At 45.0% G+C, this 24,295-nt stretch overlaps 1 protein-coding gene across 9 annotated transcripts in view; it reads right to left on the minus strand.

The window, feature by feature from the left end:
• The window catches only part of Appl (amyloid-beta-like protein), a 52,106-nt gene that overhangs the window by 10,924 nt on the left and 16,887 nt on the right, over nt 1-24,295 (minus strand). For all 9 annotated transcript variants that reach the window (XM_015185927.2, XM_015185922.2, XM_001354462.4 and 6 more), the window contains exon 3: nt 8,513-8,683. In XM_015185927.2, coding sequence (XP_015041413.2) covers nt 8,513-8,683 — 171 coding nt within the window. The remainder of the gene's footprint in view (nt 1-8,512; nt 8,684-24,295) is intronic.

Below are 24,295 nucleotides of genomic sequence, written 5' to 3' on the forward strand. Positions count from 1 at the left end.
AAGAATAGAAATCTTTATCAAAGTTTTTATGTAGTTTTGATCCAATAATTTCTTATTTCTTATCACTCAAAGCTCACGGAGCTGTAGTTTCATGAGTTTTTACATAATTCCGACAAATTGATTTTCTGCAAGGTCCAGGAGTATCAAAAGCTTCGGCACTCGATGCCCACATTTGCTCTTGTCGTTAGTCGAGTTTTTTCAGCTCAAAGTTTTGCGTTGGAAAGTCCTTTTTCCTGACAAAATGGGTAGAAAGTAAACACAGTTTTAAGGTGCCACCATGGGGCTGTATGTGTGGCTGCATGTGGCTTACTGTGTGTTAGCGTGTCCGCATGTGTGTTTAAGGTTCGCTTTGACAATCGTTACGCTCTTGTTCCTCCCTCTGCAAGGGTCAGTTGAGTGCTTGGCTTCTATTTCATTGCGTGTCCCCGGAAAGGGACAGAGATCCAACATGCCCCGTTCCTTCCCCGGGGCACGCTGATACGCACTAAGAGGCAATACCACGGGTAATAGCGACTGTACTTTGTGCCATGGCAACGGTTGTACAGCACGCGGCTCTGTGCACGGGGCTAGCAGTACTATAAGCGACAATTGGATTTCGTTTGCATGCGTTACTTTGTGTGGGATTTTAAGCTCTAATCAGCGCATCTGGGTGGGATTTTCGGCGGGGAACTTCACTATGTGGACATACATATCTCATACTCAATTTGTTCAACTGCTCAAATAATGCTTCTTTATACTTCAAATACATACTATGCTACTAATATGTATGTACCATAACTCTATTTCATCTTTCTATACTTACTCACTTTAGCATTCTTTAATTTTTGTCAACTTTATTACAGACAAATTGTAATACATCCATAATTGCGTTGGTACATGCCAACGCAACAAACAATCCAACTTTATTAGCCATCTCTCTCCCCTCCTACCTTCCTTCCACAGCTGAAGCCTCGGGCACAGTATCCCCAAACGGACCGCACATACATCACCTTTAATGGGCACTATGTGTAAGCAAGCATTTAACTCTAAATGTCCAATAACATTACAAACAATTGAATTAAGGCCCCGACCCGAGCCACCCACAGCCACCCACCGCTGGACCCTTTCCAGCTCCCAATTCCGCCGGATCCGGGACCAGTGTCAGTGCCCAGGATGGGCCTCTTTGTGGGCTAGAGTGGTGCAATTTTGGAATCATTTAAGCGAGCGGCTTAGCAGAACGGTGAAGCGGACCCATTTGTTGCCGAGTGCCGTGTCTGGCTCAGAGAGCGAATGGGCACTGAGGCCGGGCTAACTATATAAAGCCATAAGCTGGACACACACACAGACTCATAGCAGGAGAAGGAGCAAGCGAAGGGAGGCTGGAGGCCACAGGACCTGAATGGTTGGCTAAACTATTTAGCGACTAAACTACTTTTTGCCTGTTCACTGAATTTCAATACGGCCATTATGGGGCGTCTCATAAATATAGTTCAAAAACAAGCCCCGTCCACTGCCGCCTGGCTGCCTGATGATGCCGTAGGTGTCCTTTAACGGTGAGTGGCTCACCTGTCAGCCGCAACCACCGCATCAGTAACAGAAACAGCAACAGCAACAGCATCACCATCCATACGAGAACGAGTATAAGCGTCAGCATCAACATCAGGATGGTTATCAGTATCAGGATGGGGTCAGCCAACTTCAGATGAGTGGCAATTACAAGGAGCGTAAACTATTTCAACCAGCATACAATTATACAAAAACAACAACAACAACGCAAACGCAAACGCCAAAGAGAAGGGCAATTGACTCTGCAGCATCTCTGCTGCAGTCGTGTTTGTGCATCTCTTGAAGCGACGTTTCTACATAAACGCCCTTCTCCCCACACACCCGCAGCCCCACTCACAATTCACACAAGCAGACGTGTATCTGTTTGGAGCGCAATGAGCACAAGTTTGCTCTCAAATCGGATTGAATTGAGACGCTGACAGCGTATAATTAGCGCATCGAATTTGGCTAAATAGCTGGCATGGACTAACGTACTAACCTACTAACGTATGCAAAGCGAGTCCAATCGGCTGAGCCCAGCTCGTTGAGAAGCTCATAGAAGGCCTGGCCTACGGCCAAATATAAATTTTGTGGAGACGGGCAGAGGGAAGCAGAGGGTAGCAGAGGGCACTCCTGCTAATTGAGCGATCAATGGAACATGAGTCGCGTCGCTGAAGTGTGCGAGGGATGCCAAATCAATGCAAGAAATAGACAAACTAAAGCCCGTGACTAATGACTGGTTGATAAGGAATTTCATAGCCACAGATACACACTTCTGCATATGTGTATACAAGTACGAGTATACATACATATGTGGACTCGCAAGCATATGAACACAAATTCTCGTACATACACAAATGTTCTCTGTGGGCGGTAAACGCTTTTGGGGGATATTCAATTACAAGCCTTCCTAATTAACGTTCTGGTCCGCGGATGCGTGGCCCTCGTCCAGTACCCTAATGGGATTTTCCACAAAATGAGCTTACACTTCAGGCCCCCACGCACTCCCGCAGTGCCTATCGAATTGAATGCGGTTAATTGAATTTGTATGGGACTTATGCCGGCAAAATGCAAGTTTCTTGTCTATATAAACGAAGAAGGACATAACCCTGCCAAGCAAGCTACCAAATGGGTTGACCATGGCGGCTGAAAGGAGACCAACTCATCAGAAAGTCCCATTTATCATTATTAATTCGGAGTTGCCCGAATTCGCTGACTAACCGCTGACAAACAAGCTCGAAAATCTCGTCTGAAAATAGCCAGAATACTCGAATTGCCAATGGGTGGTCAAGAAAGCCAAACAGATAGAACAGATATTCATGATATTTTTGATACTCGTACTCGTACTAGTACTCGCATCCACCCCTTGGAGCATTTTACTCCATCCATGGGACATGTAATTTAACTCATTAGCCAAGCCAAACAGGCAAATATAGCGGGGATTTTCCGTGGAAGAGATGGGTCAGGGGAATAAATACAGAGCTGGCAACATTTTGAAGTCTGACACCGCAAGGCAAACAGTGCCCCGTCAACCGGGGCTGCCAGCAAATTAATTAATTTCCATTTGAATTGCAGAGTAAGCGAGCAAACTGCCAGAGTTCGGACGGGGGAGACATGGAGGAGCAAAGTTGAGTTTCCACCAAAATGGAAATAAGACCAGGAAAAAACTGAAACTGGAATTGGAACTGGAACTGGCAAAAAAATTGAAAAGAATAAAATAAATACCAACATAAATATGTTATGTGCAGCACTCTCCAGCGGGTGGCAGCAGAAAGCGCAGCCTCTGATGGAGGAATGGGGACTACTGAGGGGAGCCAAGGGGTGGTAGTCGAGGGGAGTAGATGGACAAAAGGACAATAAAAGGCTTTTAATTAATTTCTTTCCCGTCGAGCGCCAAGGTAAAGCCAAAAAACATAGTCAAAAGGGAAGTGGGAAGTGGGAAGAGGGAAGGCCAGGGCGAAGCATCAAGCATTCGTTCGGTTTTTTCGGGGCTGTGGCTCAAAAAAGTGTTGCATACTTCGGGGCGGCCTGATTTATTTGCTAGCGTGTGGCGAAACGAGTGGAATGGAACGCGTAGAGTGCTCTCCGCTCTCCTCTTTCTCTGCATATCTCTGTGTGCGAGTGTGAATTAAGTGAGTGAAAAAACTGCATGCAAATAGCCAAATTTACCCGGCCCAAATGTTTAAGGTTGAAGTTTGTAGTGATTCTGCCACTGCCCCATTTTCGTGGCCCGCCCGCTCTGGACCATGCTTGTCATTAATGGAGGGAAAAACTCCACTCGCACTTTGCCTTTGCTGAGGCCTGGACCTGGGCATGTGCCTGGGCGTGGGCGTGGGGGCGGGACCTTCGTTATTTGTGCGCCAGGCTGCCATGAAGGCTTTTCATAGGAAAATTGCGTGCAGCGCGCAACGGGCAACGCACAACATAGTGCAGTGCCAGCATCATCAGAAGCAGTTTGTGTGTGCGGTCAGCAAGGCCTAACTTAGCCAGCTCGCTTAGCCAGCGGCGTACCAACTACATCCTCTTTCCAAATTTCGCATACACATGGAGCACGAGTATACGTACATCCAAATACGATTCGATTCGATGGCTACTGGCTGTTGTCTTTAATTATGATGTTATTGCATTTCATGACGAGTGGCCACAGCATGGACAGGAGCCGACCGCCCAGGGGCGGCAGGAGCCGCATCAAAAACATTGCCTCCGACATTAATAATAAATAAATTACCATAATTATTTAACATGAAAGGAGTGGCGGGGCAACAGAAACAGCAGCATCGAATAAATCGCGAGCAAAAATTACATAAAATATATCACATAAAAAAAAAAAACACATATTCGTACGCAAAAAAAAGAGGACACCAAATGAAACGGAAAAGCAAAATGCAAATGATAAACCAATACAATATTTGTCATTTACATACATCACAGATACATATGTTTTGAATGTGTAGGTATGTAGGTGTGTAGAGAGTGTGAGGTTCTATATAATTTCGATTTATGTTGTGGCAATAGCAGGCAGCAACTGCAGGCGACAAGCAGAACAATCGAGGCGAACAGGAGCAGAATGAGGACCAGACCAGAGTCATGCAATTTGACTGTCAGATTCAAATGCGACAGTTTTGACAGCGCGTCGGGCTCATTATTTGCATACAGATGACGTTATGACGCCCCCGATGATTGAGCCAAGGCAGGGAGCCCACAAAGCGAAGGCCACAAAGCCATGGACGCAGAAGAACCATACCAACCTTACTCCCCCCGATTCGACCTTAAACCAAACTTCAATGCTTGCACATTGAACCCCATTAGATGCCCTGAGTCACAGCTGGCCTAACCCTGAGAGCCTCAAAGAAGTTTCTCTTGCGGAGAGGCCCAAAGTATGTGCCTGCACTTGCTTCGGCGTTAATTGTATAAATAGAATACAGCACAGAAAGGTGTCCATTTGATATATATATAGTAAAATATGCGACATATAGATATGTCACTATATATATGTATTGTAGAGTATATGTTATCTTCTAATTTGGGGAAGCTTCATTCACTAATTGCAGACCGTTTCCCCGATTCTACACATCCTTAGGCGAGATATTCAGACATTTCTCACATAATTGAAAGCATGAACCATTGAACCGGAATTTGTTGAAGAACAAATTAACTTTAGTGAGAGACATATCGACGACAGTCTCACTTCGCTACTCGGAAACTAATCGCAACTCCATATCCCTCTAATGTTGGATACGCATACAAATGCTAAACAGATTTTAGTTGCAACAAACTTTGATGCTCCAGCTCCTATAGTTGCCGAAACTAAGAGCATCAATTCGAGACTGATATTAGAATTTTGTCCTTTCTGTGGACTGATCAATATTAGCCCTGTAGATAATTTGAAATTGAAAAATTGAAATTCGCAGACCTTATACAGAAGCGTAACGTGACTTACTTTGTCGAATACCCTCTGCATTCGACATATAGAGAGAGAGAGGATGATGATGTTCCCGCCTCGGGAGTGCCTGATTCAGGAAAATTCAGAAGAAAACGAGGGGGAACGTTGTGAGTTGCTGCGGCGACCGCAACTCTAAATTTATACCCGATACATAGTCGGTATGGCCTATAATAATTATACGATCTAGTTTTGCATTCTGGAAGATATAGTCGTCCTCTACGACTACTGCCACAAATTTTCGCCCTTTGTGGGGGCAGAAGTGGACGGGGCAATGTTTTGCAATATAGTTGTAACAGTGACATATCACAGAAGTCCGGATATAAAATGTCATTGCTCTAGCTCATATAGTCTTTGAGAACTAGGCGCTAATAGGGACGGACAGACGGACAGCCAGACAGGGCTCAATGAACTATTTTCTGATCAAGAATACTGATCAAGAATATATATACTTTATGGGGTCGGAAACGATTCCTTCTGGACGTTACACACATCCATCTTCACCAAAAATCTAATACACCCCAGTACTCATTTTGAATACTGGGTATAATTAAAACAAACGAGATTATCATCAACTGAGCTTATAGCATATTTAGTTATCGAAAATCAATTTAGTAGGACGAAGTAGCAAATTATATGAAAACTAGTATCCGTTTGTAAAAAAGTCCAGCTTGTCACACGACGGCATCTGCATTTTGGGAGCATACTCCAACAAGGTATCACGGTAATGCATCTCCGCATTGCATGCATCCCTCATAGTATTCCAAAAATTGTTTTCGACCATTATTTCCCACAGGTTTCCCAAAGGTTTATATTTCGTGAAGCAGTCCCGGTTCTGTGCTAAATAATATGGAACCTTTATATTAGTGGTCGTGCACTTTAGTGGAAACTTCTCCGAGCTAATCAGGCTATAGCTGGGAATATAGAAGAGATAGGCCATAATCAAGACAAAGATTATTAATACGATAAAGGCCCATTGAGGTTTAAACGGCGAGAATCGGCCGCCATTACGTCCGGCGTCGAGTCCGCCATTTGATCTGCCACTTCGCTTGCTATTGCCCCAGCGATTCCACCTGGTCTTGCCGTAGCTGCGACGTAGTTTTTGATCGAAGTCTTTGCGCATGGTACTATCCATTAAGACATTTTTAGCCTTAAGAAGGGCTTGAAAGGTCTCAGTGGCTCTGGGGTCGAAATTTTTATCTGGATGTACTTTCTTGGCCATCTTTTTGAAGGACATTAATATTTGAGTTTCTGTGGCATTGTGAGGCACATCCAACATTTTATAGTAGTTTTTGCCACACGAATGGATTCGACGCACTGCTTTCTTCTGATCGATCGTATTCATTTTGATTTAGGGAAATATATTTGTTCAAAACTAATTTTACTATGACAAAATATCGGAGCTGAATAAATTATGATATTATGATGTTGTTAGCTTGTGTTTCAGACTACAAATATATTATATATCTGGACAAAGCTGTTGCTTGATTTACTAGTATGCTCTGAAACACCAGTATTTGAGTCGTAAATGATGATACGATTGAAGTGTACACGAAGTATACATCGCTTAGAAGTGCATAAAAGCGCATTACGAAGTACACTACGCCTCGTTGGTCGATCAATGGAAGATTAAGTGAAGTGGGGATCCAAATATATGTCAGAAAGAGAATGACTAAAGCCCATGACTAATGACTGCATGATAGGAAATACACGATTCATTGAAAGAATTTTAATTCTTCGTCCATTGATGGCTTTTGAAGCTCTTGCTCTGGGTATGTTTACTAATTCCTTCGCAAAATTCCTTGGTTTTAAGTTTTTAGGGAATTAAAACTTACAATCGCCTTGGCTTTGGGAAATAAGCCTAGAAAAAGACCACAATCGCATTGACAAACGCGGAAGGAAAGCTGTGTCTGTGATCTGATTTCATTTTCCCTGCCACATGTCACTCTCCACACATTTCCATGGTACCCGCAGTAAGAGCCGCCGAGAAATGCCAATGAGGTGTAAATATTTATGAACTACGAGTATTTATTGAACATTTGACGTCGCTGAGTCTCTGATGACGATTATGATGATGATGATTTAACAACAAAAGCAGCTTCATCATCATCATCAGAATCAGCAGCAGCAGCAGCAGCAGCAGCCACGGTTACATTAGCTAGCGAGAGGAAAAAGAAAAATTTAATTAAAAAAGCAAAAGGCAGTGGGGAGGGAAGGGAAGGGCAGGGGTGGGAGCACAAAGAGTAGCAGCAGAAGCAGGACAAAATGTTGACTATGGTATGCCAATTTATGACAGCGCCGACAGAGATGTCATGTACACAGAGATACACACACACACACACACACACACATGCAACGTATTGGAGATGGAAGCGGCACAAAAAGCAAAAAGCGAAAATAAATGGAAAATTAATGAAGTGCCGTTTAATGTTGTCTCAATGTAAACGCTTTCAACGCAGCGCAAATTAAATTGTTGATGCCATATACGTACGCCCAGAACCACTCAGAACCACTCCTGTGCCAAACTCCCCGCCCTTCAGCCCCCTGTACAACACACACCATTGGTGGCTGCTTTTGATTTATTGGTTTTCTTCAACCATTTTTTTATATGTACACCAGTGTGTATTTTCCACTGCTCCTGTTGCTCCTGCTGCTGCGGCTGCTGCTCCTCCTGCATTGTAGATCCTCAGTTGAGCGTTAGCCTCCCTATAAAATTACATTTTCGCAGCCGCCGCAAGCTCCATTTGCTCCTGCCCTCTGTCGGTGCCATTTTGCACCCCATTCCCCACTCCCACTGGCTGACCACATGGGGAATGCGCAATCCCAACATGGGAGGTACGGAATGAAGGAATCAAGGAACTTTTCCATATGCAAAGTGCAATGGAAATTGCAATTTTTCATGCGGCTTCCTCTTTGGCTTATGCTTTCAATTCAATCAAATGCAAGGCACAGCGCAGATGGAATGAGAGCTACAGCCACTACCGCATTATGGGCCATTCCCGTATTCCCCTCCAACCCTCCCCCCTACAACAACTGGTCAGTACTTACCTTCTTGCAGTAATCAAGCAAATCCATTTTATCACGCAAACATGTGGCGCCAGTTGTTTTCTTGCTCAGGTCTGTCACCCAGCGTCCCTCCTCGGACAGATACTGCGGCTGATAGATTTGTCCGGCTTCGCAGAGCACAGCTATTTGCGGTTCCCAGCGTGGCGAGGCGCCCTGCAGAGAAACGGCATAGAATAGATAGAAAAACAGATTTTATAGAAATGCTTGATACGAATAGTTATTTGAGATTAAATCAGATATTTCTAATTGACTTTCAGTACTGTTAGGCCATCCCTCAGATCCTTTCAAACGCGTAAAAAGTAGTCGGGTATCATACAAGATATTTCGAAAATTTTAATTCAGGAAAATTTTAGCAATGCGTATACGCAATGCCAGCTATGTGTATACGTGTGTCCTGCTGTGCGTGTGACTGTGAATGTGTGTGTGGGGGGGAGAATGGGAAATCAAGAAAGCTAAAGACAAGAAAACGAAACACGAAAGAAGACAGCAAAGAGCGGTATACGTATACAAAGACATCGCAAGGAACATTAATCATACGCCACATTGTGCACATCCCACATTCCTGAGGCAACACCCCAACCAGCCTCTTCTCTGTGTGTGGGAGGCGTGCCAAAGCGATAAAAAATGATGCCCAAGCCCGAGCCAAAGCCTGGCACAGAAGCTGAAGAGGCAGATCAGGAACGGCAGCAGAGGAGAGCTCACATGAGAGGCTAGCACCGTGCCAAAGAGCAATTAATGGGTGTCATTAGGAAGGAGAGGGTAAACGCTTCATTACCACATGACATGGGCAGTCAGGTCGACAGGCCAGGCCAGGACAGGCCAGGCCAGGCCAGGCCAGTCCCTGCCTCTCTCTCTCTCTCTTTCTCTTTTCTACAGATGATGAATGTTCTGGCAAATTATGCATAACGATATCAATTGATACATTGATTGATTGATGTCCTGCCAGAGGCGATGCAGAGATAGAACAGAGAAAAACAGCACTTCAGTCAGCCGTCAACACTTCTTTTTCTACCAACTTATATGTACCTCTAGCTTGCCCATAAAATGGATAATCACCAGAGACAATGGCCGACAATTCGAGAGAATCAGAATGGCGCAGCCAGCCAGGGTAAGGGTAATACGGCCTGGGAGAGATCGGAGACAATGCCAACGCTGATTGCAATCAAAGCTTTCCAGCTCTCAATTATGACCGGGAACAATAAACGTATTTTGCGATCTGCGCTTTGCTTTTAATTCACAGCTTCAATTTCCACCTCCGTGCCACCTCCCGCTCTGTTCTATTTGGCTCATCCCTGCGTTCTGTCTGGTCTTTCCCAAAACTGGGGGTTTAAGACCCTGGTCTTTGTTACAGTTTTGGGCTGGCACAATCAAAATGGAGCAGGCGGCTCTCTCCGAGTGAGTTTACCCGCCCAGGGTTTGCCTTTGTTCTGCTCCTGCATTGTTCCGTGAAGCTTGCTGGATGCAAGCGACTCCCAGAATACGCGAAATATATTTACTCATTCACTCACGGACCACCTGCAAAACGATGATTTCTGCGAGGCCAGAAGTTGGCATCGAATTGGGTATATCTTCTGAAGAGACACGTTTTCGAACTGAAATGTAATTCCAGCTTAGGGCTTAAACTCCAACGGGGAACGTGGCAGGATACTCATTGATAGAAAATGGAATGTCCTTCATGGGAACTTTTCATCACTTCTCTATTTCCCCATTTTGCAGAAATTATCCCTTTCCATCATAAAGCGACGTAATACACGTAGAAGGAAACGTATTTATCGTTACATTTAATCTTAGTTCTGAGGAAAAAGGACTATCCTTTTTAGTCTTGGCTTTTATTCATGTCTAGAGGCTTACCTAAAGAAAGATTGCCTTAGAGACACTGCATCAACACCAACTAACACTGGGCGTCTCTTCGGTCTTAATCAATATTTATAGGTATTGATGGAAAAACCTACAAATTCCCAGAGTCCCCCACCTATCACCGACCACTTCCCACCTCCCACTTCCCAGCTCCCACTTCCCACAAAAAGAAACGAACAAAGTGAAGCTATTCATATTCATCACACACGCTCTACGAGTAGATGCACCACCCTCCGTGTCCACCTCCAACACGCCATGTGCACGCCTGGCCGTACGCATTAAACTGCTTCAAAAGTAACGGATACTTGTAAAACTTCATTAAAGCCGACTTCCGGCTGCCAGGCAGCTGAAATATGCATTGCATTATACTCGTACACGTACTTCGAGCTTCTTCCGAGTCCTGGCTCTGCTCCTGGGTGTGCGCCAGTCCATAACCCTTTCTCTGCTTTTGCCTCTATCTCTACCTTTTTCCATTTCCATTTCACTCCTCCTGCACTTTTCCTTCTCGCATTTGTGTGTGTTGGTGTGCGTTCAACTATTTTAAAAGTAATTAAGTTGGCAAAAAGGCGCCAATGTGGTTCTGAAGCTTTTATCAGTTTGTCCGTTGCTCCTCAGACGCCTTCCGACAGGAGCAGAATGCAGAGAGGATGTGCAGCCATTTTTCCAGGCAATCTAATAATTCAACCAAAACAACAGCAACAGCACACACATGCACACACATAGACCCAAAGAACCCCCCCCCCCCACACACACACACACACACACATTTGCATGGGCTTGGGCAATGCCCTCTACTCTATTATGGGTGTGTGTGTGTGTTTGCTTATGCAGATTTTGTTTGGCTTTGGGCCTGGAACCAGGACTGCACTTGTTGTTGCCCACGCCCCCCGTTACTGCTGGGCCAAGTTGCTGCTTCGTTGTTTACACTAACACCAACAATGGCATATGCCAAACAACAAACAACAACGAGTGTGACATGGGTTACGGGGGGGCTGAGGTGGTCCTGAGGGCGTGCTGAGTGGGGCAATAATAATGTCGCTAACCATGGCAACGCAATGTGCAAACAAAGCCACAAAGACAAATTTGACAGGAATAAAGGGAGAGGCAGAGACTAGAGAGTAGAAGAGTTTTACAGAGGAAAGTAGGGAGAAATTTAGAGTATTACACAGCCAGAGAGAGAGGCAAACATATACTCCCATGTAGATATAGGGAGCGGAGATAGAGGGAGACCTCTATTTGACAACCAAATCAGTTTACGTTGCCTTCCGTTGCAGACCTCGGACCTCAGACTAATGTACGGATGCCGCAAAATAATATGGCATGCATGCGAAAAGCCAAAGCAAGCGAATTAGAGAGAGCGAGAGAGAGAGAGAGAGAGAGGGGCCAAGAGAGTGTCATATCTTTTTTTGTATATGCCCTAGAGAGAGCAAACGACTGCATGTCCTGCGACAATTATGCGGAATTTTAGGTTTTTGTGGCTTGGGAGACAGGAAAGCTTCTTGCGAATGACACAGAAAAACTCTCTTAAGTTACAGTTCCTTCTTTGTAGTTGATTGAAGGATACCCCACGATAATCTAGGCTCGACTTCGGCCCGCCTTTGAGTTGATATCAAAGAAATTCATTCAACTGCCGCCAGGACCAGACTCACGGATATATACAGACAGACAGTGTCTGACAAAGGGATAAGCGACAAAAGAAAATATTGCATCGCGAACATCCACAACATTGAAGGGAAGGAGTGTGGGGGGTAGATTGGAGATGGGCCATGTTGCATGTGCAACAGCCGCTGGCAGTGAGTTGTCAGGCCAGGCCAGGCCACGCCCACCAAACAGGCAGTCCTTCCACCTGCTGCGCGTCTGTTTATGCTTCCGTCTGCAGCTATCGTCGCTGTTCGTTTTCTCCTTCTTCTTCCGTTGCCGTAATTGTTGTTGCTGCATTCGCTGCTGAATGGCAATCATGGCAGCACCCCCGGCCCCGCAGCCCGCAGCCCTCCGCCGTCCCACCCCCACTGCATCCGCTGTGTTTGCTGAACAAGCTGAAAGGGCGACAAATTGTAATCAAATGCACGCATGAGTGTCTCTATGTTTCCCCAATGGTCGTGGGCGTGGCGATGCGACAGGTTTTGGCATTGCCCGACCTCTAGGGGAGCGGAAAAAACACGCTTAAGGGCACTGAATGGACATTGATTAACTGCTGACTCGGAAAATACTCCGCTTACTCCCCGTACACTCGTTGTTTCGCATGTGCCCAACTCAACAATCAACAATATGGGCCAGCACCGAAAAGTGTGCAACAAAAACTACTTTCGCGAAATACTCAAGGACAGTACAGTCCACTGCAGTGGAGGAAAACGAAAATATACCTCTTGCCTCATTTTCCTCATTTTCCTCATACGTAGACTTTTGAAAAACGGGCGAGATCAAACCGCATTCAATTCTCACTTTCGATATAAAAACTCAGAGCCGTCTCCCTCCAGTCCCATGGCGGAGGGAACTGGAGATGTGTATGGAAATGTTTCTAGGGTAGAATGTCGAGAGCAAAGCAAACCGGCAATAAGTACTTTGGGGGCTACTTATAATGGCCAGAACGAAGTCACGGCGCAGAGCCGGCGTAGTCACGGGACGCGCCGAAAGAGGACCTTAAGTGAAAGCAGGGCCGACCAGAGACGACAGAAACACAATTATGTTAATGTTTACTCGACCGTAATTAACTCAAATTTATGATATTTTAATTTCAGCCAAACGGGAGCCAGGGTCCGGGAATTGGGAACCAGGAACCGGGAACCGGGAACAGGCCCAGAACAGGACACTTGGGAGAGAGAGAGGCAGAGAGAGAGAGAGAGCGAACTGAGCTCGAACTTTGCGAGAAGAAGGAACAGAGAAGAGAACAGAACAGAAGGGGAAACGGGAGCAAAGCGAAACAAACAAAAGAAAATTGCGTTATAATAACACACGTAAAAAAGTTCGTCCTTCCCATAGCCTCTTTCTTTTCCGTCTTACCCAACGTTATGCTTAATCTGAGTTGGAGACAAATAGAATTTTAATGCAAAATAAAACGAAAATGCGTAATTTTTTTGTGTTTGGTCTGCGTCCCGTATTCTAGCGGAACCCAGGCAGCGGGGGCGAAGGAAAAGGAATAACAAATGCTCTGATCAGTGGAAATTTACAACTACAGACCGTTTCGTGGCTATAAGGACTGATTTTTTTAGCAGCTCCCTTGTGTGCTTGTGTACCACGAGTAATTTTGTTGAGAAAGTTGTTCGATTCGACTATATTTCAATAATATCATACGTTATATCTGTAGCGAAAGCTGACATAAGTACACAATAAATAAATAAATAAAGGATACATCTTTTCCGTAATATCTTTGACACTTTTTAGTACGTTCGATGTCTGATTTGTCCAACAGTCTTCAACCAAATCTATCAGACAGAAATTGGCTGAAACTTATTAAAAGAAAAATGTGTATCCATATTTATATGAATATTTCCAACGTCTGTATCTTTAAAGTTTAAACACATCTAAATAATCTGTTCTTTAATCCAAATATGAATACTATAATTTCAAATTTGCTTCGAATCAAAACCCCTAGCTATAACAATTATCGATTGCTTATATAAATGATTGAGTATTGTATGCTCGAGCTTAGGTAGGAAAAGGTAGAGCAACCGCAGACCATGTGCCCCAAACCTTGTCCAGGCCCCCTTCCTGCAGTGTTTAGGGGATTCGAATTATGCTTTGCATGTTAAATTGGCGGGCCAACAGCAAAGCAGAAGAAATGGTCAGGGAGGCAAGGAGGAAAAGGGGGAGAAACGGGGCAGAGTGGGCTGCGGAGGAAAGAGTGGGAAATGGAAAAGCAGGGACTTCAACAAAAAAACACGTAGCAAGTGCAAAAAAAGCTAACAAAAAATATAGGAAGAAACAAATTGTGAAAAATAGCCACAAGCAAGTGCTACCAATGGGGGAGGGACTGTTGGAACAGGGGATGGGGATGGGGATGGGTAGGGGGAGAAGGAGGGTGGCCAAGTGGGGAAGTGTTGCCTAAGTAGCGTGTCGCTCGAAGTAAGTTAAAGTTTTGGGAATTTGAGGAAACGTTTGCCCCATCTTTCTGGCAGCGGGACTCTTTGGGAGCTGGCCAGAGTTGGTCTCTCTTTGACACACACACACACACATGTAGACATACACATATAGAAAGAAAGAGAGAGTCTTGTGTGTCGCTCGGCTATTATTTATGAGTTTTCTACGTTTTGCTGTCTTTTGTGCATTTTCGCTTTTTGCCATTTAACTTCTGTTTTCTGCATCATTTTCCCATCTTTCCTTTGTTGGTTTTTTTCATTTTAGCTGTCGTTTTTCGTTCCGTTTGCTTGTGGCTCAATTTCGAGTGTCAAAAGCGATGTGGTTGTTGTTGGTTGTTCGTTGGTTGTTCGTTGATGACTCAGCACACTAAGCCTGCAACTGCCTCGGAGGGGTGCCTGTGTTCATGTGGAGTGTGAGGCTTTTGGTCATTTGCCATGAAATTCCCTTTGCTTTGGCCTCTCTTTTCTATCTTTTCACTCAAACATGTGTCAGTCTATCTCTCTCTCTCTGTGAGTGCGTATTTGTGTGTGTGAGTGTATGAAGCAAGGAATTTTACATACACACACATACAAATGCAGATCGAAAGCTGCTTCCAGCTGCTATGAAAAATCTGAGAAATAAGGTAGGAAGAAAACGCAAACGGGAAGCGGAAACTTTTTTGGAGAAAAGTTGGCATCAAGTAAAATCCTAAAAATTTCTTCATTTCTTGCTCCATCTCTTCGAGTTCCAACCGCTCTTTCTCAGTCTTCTTCTCTCTCAGGTAAGTCAGACAAGTGCTTTGACAGAGCAGACACACACACACACACATACTAACACTGCCATGCAAATTGAAATTAATTTTGTGAAAAGTGCCTGCAAGTATGCAACACAATTTTTCCAAGCCAACTTTGCGACGTGACAAGGAGTATGCGAGTGTCTGTCTTTGCATCTGTGTGTGTATATGTGCAAAGTACTGTTCTACTAATTGATGCTTTTGAAAACGCTTTTAATTACATTTGCGGGAGGTGCCTGCCAAAGGCTAGGAGGCGCTAGGAGCAGAAACCTGCCACTGGAGTGCTTCCCTCATAAGCTGGCGAATGCTCATCGGCAGTCAGCACTTTCATCATCAGCGACAACATCATCATCATCATCGGCAGTGGCAGTGGCTGTGGCTATTTTAGTAGATTCAGCTGGATAGCCAGCTGCCCACCAGTTCATCATTGATTCAATGGCATTTTCAATTTCCATTTTTGCACTTTTATCGTGCAACTGCTTTTCCCCTCACCTCTCACGTCCCACAGTTTTCCATTTTCCCAGCGGCCTCCTACCCCTGCATCTAATTGATTTTGCATAGCCATTGGCCTGATCTGTGACTGCTGGCCCTCCTGAAGCGTATCTATGTCGGTATCTATCTCCTGCAGGAGCTCCTCAATTATAGAACTTTTGGCCCCAAAATGAAATTACTCAAGTTTGGCTCCACGCTTCCATGGGGCTGGGATTGGTCTGTGTTTTCCTTCTCTTTTCGTTCTCTTTGCGCATAGCTTGGTGAATTTTCGATTTCTCGATGACTTCAGACGATGTTCCCGCCCCGTCCAGATAATTTGGGTCATTCCACTCCCAGTTAGCTCTCGTCCTGGCTCTCGTCCCCGAATCGAATGTCTATTGGGCGGTTCATTATTTGTCGATTTCCTGCAGATCACCCGCTCCCACATCTCGGCCTCTGTCTGCTTCCTTCATTTCATTTCACTTCATCTTATTTCAGTTCGGTTTTTTATGCAGCTAATTGAGCGCGAGCAGTGTAAGAGTGCGTTTAATGGCTCCAGATGACAATTGGAAACTCATTTGTAATGGGTGAATGTGGATGTTTGCAAGCGATATTTAGCTTGCCAATTGCCCAAAAGTTGGCTTTGCTTCATTCAACGAAATTACATGCAGACTGAGAACAGGCACTAGGGCCGCTCAAGTGTTATAGAAAATCAGAGAGAGAAAGAGACTTGAGACACGGTTGCCAATTGAGCTGGGATAGGTAAAAGTAACATGAAAAATGAGAAAGGTGCAGACTCGTGTAAGCCGAGAAAAAGACAGAGTTCAATTGAGGAGTGCCAATTGTCTGGAACAAAAACTAAGAGGAAAATATATAAAATGTTCTGCATTTGCATTATCTGACTATGTTTTGGGTTAATTGTAAGCTATAATTTCTGTACATTTCAATTTAATCCAATATAATGGGCTCCAGACGAAATTTTGATTGAAAACTGCTAAAAGTTTACGAAAAGGTGTCACACTCATGATATCGATTGGTTTTTCGTGATCCTTCAGATTCAATACATATGTACATATGTTGAATGTTTTATTTTGTATGTTCTGCAACACAATTCCCAATCAGTCAATTGATCCAATGATTCTCATGCCCGCTTCATTATTCTCTCCTACGGAGCCTTTCTATACCCCTGCCACGCTCCATCCACATCCCTCCAACTCAAAATCCAACAGAATCAGAAAAGAACGAAACGAAACGAAGTTGAGTGAAAAATTAACGCTGAATCAGCACCGTAATCAACAAAAATTACGCAAAATTCATGGCCATGCAAGCAGCGATGAATCAGGCGGAAGACGAGGGGTACGGAGAATGGACAGCCACGTATGTTGCAGCCATAATGAAAATGCTGGCTAACAACATTATAATCCTGGCCACAAATTGCTGAGGCTTAAAACGTTCGCTCGATAATAAATATGATTAATTTTACAAAAATAAAAGCCTACACACTGGCCAAAAAGAGATAGGCAGAACAGCGAGAGAGAGAGAGAGAGACAGTGAGAGTGAGTACTTAGTACAGTTTGCCACAAAACATTTGTGATGTGTGTAGAAGGGGTAAAAGTGTTTGCCCAAAATGCAATAAAGCTGCCAAAACAAAAAACTAATCAACAAATTATGGGAGCTAAGTGGACAGGAGCAGCGCCAGGACGAGGACCAGGACGACGACCAGAACGAGGACCAGAGCGACGACCAGCCAGAGAGAGAGGTAGAGAGCTACGGATGGCAACAGGGCTGTTGGGAGATTGTTGCATACTTTCGGGCAGCCATTGCAATTCAATTAACTGTAAAAACTAATTAAGTGACTCGTCCCGAGGGTCCGATGGCCCGATGGCCAGGGGCCAGAACAGGACAGTATGCAACACGGCTGCCTAAACTCAGACCCGCCCACACCCACACTCACTCGACCACTGACGGGTGGTGTGTGTGTGTGTGCAAGATATTTGCATGTGTGTTGCTTGCATACTTTTTGGCATAACTTTTGGCTTCGTCTTGCCAACAAATTGAAATTGGAAGCTCATGGAGCAATATCCAGCAAGAGCTGAAAGCCAGTAGGGAAGAAGGGAAGACAGGAAGGCACACGAAGCGGAGCAGAAGGGGCTGCCAGAGGATGACTCCTCGTGCGTGCTTCAAGATGGCGACTTCGACAACACTTGGAGCTAATGGCCTGCCAGCCAACTGAAGGAGACTGGGAGGGAAAAACTTTTCATGCCCCCTCCGACACGCTCCTACTGACAGCGACTAATTCCACTTCTCGTGCCCGCTTTTTTACCCCCTCCTCTTTACTCCTTTTCTCACATTCACTTTAATCGTATGAGCGTAAGCCAAATGGGAAGCTTTTTCAATTTGCTAGCACACACACACACTCACCTACATCTGCCTACCACATCCTGCTGCGCCTCCAATTCCTCCAGCCCTCCTCCCTTTCCTGTGTGCTATCCGGTATTTAATAACCGAGAGCTGAGAGCAACAATAACACCTACAACAATGGCACAGGTAATAGCCATTTCAATGTGCATAATTTATGCTCTCTTAGAATAGAATTTCCTCCAGCAAACTCAAGCAGATTGGGTCTCTGACATAGTCGGGGGACGCAGAGACAGAGCTTCTCAATGCTTATTTTCAGCCCTGGAGCTGAGAACAACCAAGTGCAATCTTTATGCGTTCATCCTGCATGTGTGTCACTTGTGCAACATGGTATTATACATGTCGGAGAGGCAGATACGAGTACCTGTGCAAACGCTTAAAAAACCCTCCCAGGCCAGTTTAAATTTGGTCTGAGACCACGATAAAGGCTCAATTCAGTCATAACTTGAGTACCGATGGTTCTGGAAGATGCGCCTTGATATACCTAGAATAGTGTTTGAGCATATACGGGTTTTATATATTTTTTCCTTGAATCTTTTATGGATTGTGTGCATATGTACAATAAATAGACATATATTCTAATATTTGTTCCCATAATCCACACAGAAATTGTAAATTTTGGACTGGGGAGACTGTCAAGAGAACACGAGAAATTTAGTCTTTAGTCAACGTGCCACATGCAGTGCTTGCACATAATCTTACGTTCCCCATGGCGTCCGCAGAGCTAGAGGTAACATCGATTCGGAGCTGATTGATTCCGCTTTCCCAGTGGATTCATTTGTTGTTGACACATTTGTGATTAGGTCTGGCCCCATATCGTTCCCCTTTGAACTCGGGATAATTGCGGCTGCTGAGGTGGGTAGGCAGAGCCAAGAGGGGAGTGGAATACTCGTATGTAGTTTCAAGTCAAAGTCTCTGGCTGAGTCGCAGTCGCTTTGATAAGCGTCGATTTAAGGCGTCGAAGCATTTGGCCCACTCATTACAGACAGAGAGCCGTGAAGGAGCAGCCACTCAAACACTCACACACCCAAACACTCACACTCACACTCGCACTAGCACTCACATTAAGAGTCAGCGTCCCACCCACACATACTTAGAAGCACATTCACCAGATAAATGCCATGATTGAATGGCGGGTGAAAGGTTGTTGGAGGTTTCGGGATTGAGGTTGGAGCTTGAAGCTTGGGGTAAGGGTTGGAGAAGGGTACGTAAGCCAGCTAGTTCATTAAATCAGCTCCCGCTTTAGCTGTTTCCTCCCAATGCTCCTCACACTGTGTGCCCTCCTCTCCAGTTTCCTGCTCCCTCCTGTGCTCCCCTATTGCTTTTTGTACGAACGTATACGTACGTATTTCGAATTTCTTTGCCCCGCTTGCTGTGCTTTCTTGTTACGCTTTTCTCATTATCTCCTTTCCTCTGTCCTTCGGCGTCTGTCTATGTGTCTGTGTGTATGTGTGTGTAGAGGGGAAGAAAGTCAATGAATGTGTTCATTCGAAACTGCAGTTGGCGGAGCAGGTGGGGTGGGGTGGGGCAAGGCGTGACTTACGTGCATAAATTACAAACAGAAGCGAGCGCACGGGGTGTATGCGCAATTTGGCCAAAAACGACAAAGCGCGAGGGCGAGAGAGAGAAAAATGTTGACAGCGACAAGGTGTTGGCAACACACACACACATACCCTCATTGAGGCACATGCAATTTAAAATTATTGCCAAAGGTTTCCCGAAAGGTGGGCCAGATAGCCTTGATCCCTCGACAGGATATGAAGGACAAGAAATAAAAGCATAAGTATCTACGTCAGGATGCATATCGAATACTTTTGCCAAGCAAAGAAGCCACTCGGATCGGTGGCGGAGCCGAGCTGAGTTGCAAGATGGCGTTGGAAGCGGAAACGGAAGCGGAAGCGGGCAACGCTGGGATACATTTTAATTAAGTGCAACAAAGGGGAAAAGAAGCACTGCACAGGAGGGCCCATTACTCACTTGAAGGAGGGACCGAATCAATTACAAAGGGTGAAGATGTGCCAGGCCACGGCTTATAAATCACTGGCAAAGGGAGCGATCCTCAAGTAATGAATAGCCCCAGAGCTCTCACCATCTGCCCAAGCATCTGTATGTATTCAAAGGGTCGTGAAACTGCCGACCATTTAAAAATATTTTTTGTATTAATATTAAAAACTTTACAATACAGAGCTTACTTATCAATGAGGAAACTGTCGCCACCCCTCGCAAAAGTAAGTCGAAAAATGTATACACTTCCCCACTCAAAAGCAATATTAAAATCAAATAATGAGCGCCATGCTCCTCTGGCAGGCAAGTGGAAAGTCCCAGGGGGGGGAGAGCTGGAACATGTCATGTTTGTTATAGTGTTTTCCCACAAAGTACAGTACAGTACAACGGATATCGAAAATCGATAGCAATCGATATGCAAAAGCTTTTCCATAGAGTCCCTGCGCGTGGTAATAGGTCGCCAGGGAGTGGGGTGGGGCTGCGAACGAGTACGCACACATATGTATGTCTGACAACTGCAATTACTTGAGTCAGAAATGGTAGAGCTCCACTGGCACGGGCACTGGCACTGGCACTGGCACTGGCGCCTCCTTTAAGCTGTTTCCTGAGGAAGAGCATGGGGAGAAGGGTGTAGAAGAGCTGTGGCAAAGGAGCGCCAAGCAAATGAACTTTAATTAAATTCTTCATATGCTTCTGCGTAATTCTTTCATCCTCTTCCTCTGGCTCTGGCTCCAGCTTCCTGTTTCCTTCTTTCATCCTGCCCCACTTCCACTCCCCGCTCCACTCTTCTGCTGCTTCTGCTTTCTTGAGCAATGCCATTATAAAATGCGGTAGGGAGGCAGGCCCAGAGGTTTTGCGGTTCTAAATGGATTTTTGGGCGAGGCAAAAGTTTTGCTTCAAGGCTTTGTCCTTGACTGGGAAGAGCAGAGTGTGGGAGGTCGGAGGAGTCGGAGGTCTCGAGTGGCGTGACACAATCGCTTGGAAATCTGACCAGACCAAGAAGCTACCTCTACCTCTACGGGTACCCTTTCTGGTGTGTTCTGTACCTACCCTATCTGTCCAGGTATCTGGATCTTCAGGGATGCGGGAGACGCTTTGCCAATGCTCAATTTAAGTGATTGAATTGCCGCACCACCTTGACGCTCACCCTCTCATTCTATATTAAGAGTTTGTAGTGTAAATAAAATAAATTAAAAATGTTTCTTTTATGAACTTTGCTGTCAACTTTCACACCTCTGTCCACGAACTTTGAATGATACTCCGCTTGTGTCCCACCCACCCACTAAACATCTCTCTACATTCCTCTTCCTTTTCCTGCTCCTGGTGCAAAGGTCACAAAACTTTTTAAACATTTTCCTCCTCCTGCTTTCAGTTTTCCGTTCCGCTGCTCTTGACACCACAGTGCCCAGTCCTCCCGTTTCCTTTCTTTTCCTCTCCTCTCCTTTCCCTGCCTATCCTGTCCAGTGCAGGTCCAGGCCATGATATCCTGCCCCCTCATCCCCGTCGGCATTCCCATTGCCACTGCCCCATCACCTCCCCCCTCATTATGCGCACAATCAGCAAGGAAAAACAAACTTCATTTTGATAAAAGTAAACGAGCTTCATTTTCGTGCAGAGGAAAAAAAACTAAACAGAAACTTTTCCAGCTGCGCTTTCGCTAACCTCTAGCCCCTCTACTCTGCGCCCCGCCACTCTCTCGCCTTTGTTGTTACTTTTGTCAGCTTGACGCCATTTTGTTTTCTTACTTAAGCCTGTACTGTACTGTACTGTACTGCTATTCGTTCCTGCCCTCCCTTCCCCCTGTATCCAGCCTTACCCCTGTCCACGAAATTTTTGTGCATATTCTGCAAAAAAAAACATAAAATGCTGGAATGGAAAAGTAAACCAGAATAGGAGTGGAAACGACCCATGGGGCAAAGGCAGCGGCAGGGGCAGGGGCAGGGGCAGGGAAAATGCTTAAAATTAGCACAATTAACTTTAATTGACGTAATTTTTAGTGACGCCTGCCAAGAGGAAGGGGTATACGAGTTGGACCTAGCGTTAGATAGTTAGTTAGAAGGTTGGCTGGTTGGGTGGTTGTGGCGGGTGGAGCGTTAACAAGTTCATAATGACAAAATATGCATTTTCAGCTTTCGGACACTTCTGAATGGCACCCAAATTACACAGAATCAAACTTCCAACAGTAATCCCCTCAAGCTCATGACATAAGAGTGCATGAAGGCATGAAGGGTAGGAAACGGGATGGGGTAATGATAATCAATCCCATTTTGAACATATGTATGTATGTAGGTGCACTGGGGATGGGCGAACGTCAACTGTAATCAGATTAGGTTAGTCGAAGTAATCCCTATCAAAGAAAAGGCAGTAGCAGTATACAGGTATCTTAAATAGAGTACATTCATTTAAATACATATCATCTCTCTACTTATATTACTAATAAACAAGTTTTCCCCAGGTCGTCGTCCAATATTTTAGCAGCATCAAATATATTAATTTTTGAATGTTTCTGTTTTCTAAGCAATCTTAAATACAAATGTATATTGAATGGTTATAGATTGTAATTACTTATTCAACTTTATGAATAAAATGCGTTGAGTCGTTCGTTTGGAAAATGGAGATACCAATCGAGCAAATGGAGTGAAAAGCCCTAGAGCTCCTGCGAACCGATTTCCGCTCCCACTCCCCTTTCCCACCCAAGCTGCATCGCATCTGCTCTGCAGACTGATAGCAGGGTGGCCGCCTATGCATCTTAATAATGTCACCTTGTGTCATCCCTGGCTTTTGTTCCAATTTGTTTGTATCTTTCTTCTGTATTTTTTGTTGTTGTTACCTCTGCTTGGGCTCAGCCTGGTGTCTGCTTGGGCCCCCTGATTGTTCTCTGCTTAGGCTCTGCTTTGGCTCTGCTTGGGCACTCTGCTTGGTCTCTGCTTGGGCCCTCTGCTCATTCATTAAGCATTTCGAATGGCTTTCTTTGGATTTGCTTTTGTCCGCCCCCGCCCTCGCCCTCGACCCCGACCCGACGCGTGCGTCTTCTTGTTCTACTCCTTGTTCTTGTTTTTCGCCTGCTTTGTATTCTTGTTGCGGCATTGTTCTTGTTGTAATCTGTAAAGTCTGCATTACTTCAAAATCCTCAAAAAACAACGCGAGAAAACAGCACGGGGGAGGGAGGGAGGATAGGATGCGCGGTCGGTGGACAAGCCACCCCCAAAAATGGCAAGCAGCAACAACAGTTCGCCGGGAATATCCCCCTCCGGTTCCTCCAATGCTCTTTTTATACCCTTTGCAAAGGGTGTTATTACTTTAATCAGATCTTAGCAGCGCACGGGAAGAAAGAAGCATTTTCGTCCCCATGAAACAACCCAGTCGACGCCATAGCCTTCTTTTCGTCATCCGGTTGCTATTCAAACGAGTTCTTCATATTTCCAGATAGATCAGGATATTTTTTTGTTTTTCAAGACATAATTAAAGCAAGCATCATATCATGTCATCAAAACCCAATCATCGTCATCAATAGAAGCAATGGATCGCAAGGGTATAGGTAGTTTCGTCCCTGGTCCCTTTCTGTTGCTTATTTGTAGAGTGGATGTGGATGATTGGGGGGATAGGGGGCTGGGTGGAAGAAGTTTACTTTGTCGCAGTGTCATTTATTTTGGCTTTTTTGTCACTGACGTTCGTTTGCCTTTTGCCTCTACGCCTTTGCTCTGTTTTTTCTGTGTTTTCTGTTGTTTTTGTGCGGCTGCTTTTGATTCTACTTCTTCTCCCTTGATTTTTTCTTCTCATTCTGTTGTTGTTCTTCTGCCGCTTCCTCCTCTCTCTCTCTCTCTTTGTCGTCATCATCATAATCGTCAGTTCTTTTCTCACTCACCCGCACACACTGGCTGGCCCTCTCTATCAGCCTCTCTCTCTACCACTCTCTCTCTCTCTCTCTCTCTCTCTGTCCTTTGCTGATGGGCGCACATGCTGTCACTGTCCCCCACGACTCCACGACCACCCCACTTCCCATCGTATTACTGTTCCTTGTTGAGTTAAGAAAACACCCAAAAGAAGGGACCCACGGATCCATCCATACACCCACACCCACACTCACTTCCATCCCTCCCCCTTTGTGTGGGTGTGTATGTGTGTGTGTGCGTTTTTATGACTCTTATCTTGTCTTGTGTTGTTGT

This window comes from Drosophila pseudoobscura, chromosome X (assembly GCF_009870125.1).
Source record: "Drosophila pseudoobscura strain MV-25-SWS-2005 chromosome X, UCI_Dpse_MV25, whole genome shotgun sequence".
Taxonomy (NCBI): domain Eukaryota; kingdom Metazoa; phylum Arthropoda; class Insecta; order Diptera; family Drosophilidae; genus Drosophila; species Drosophila pseudoobscura.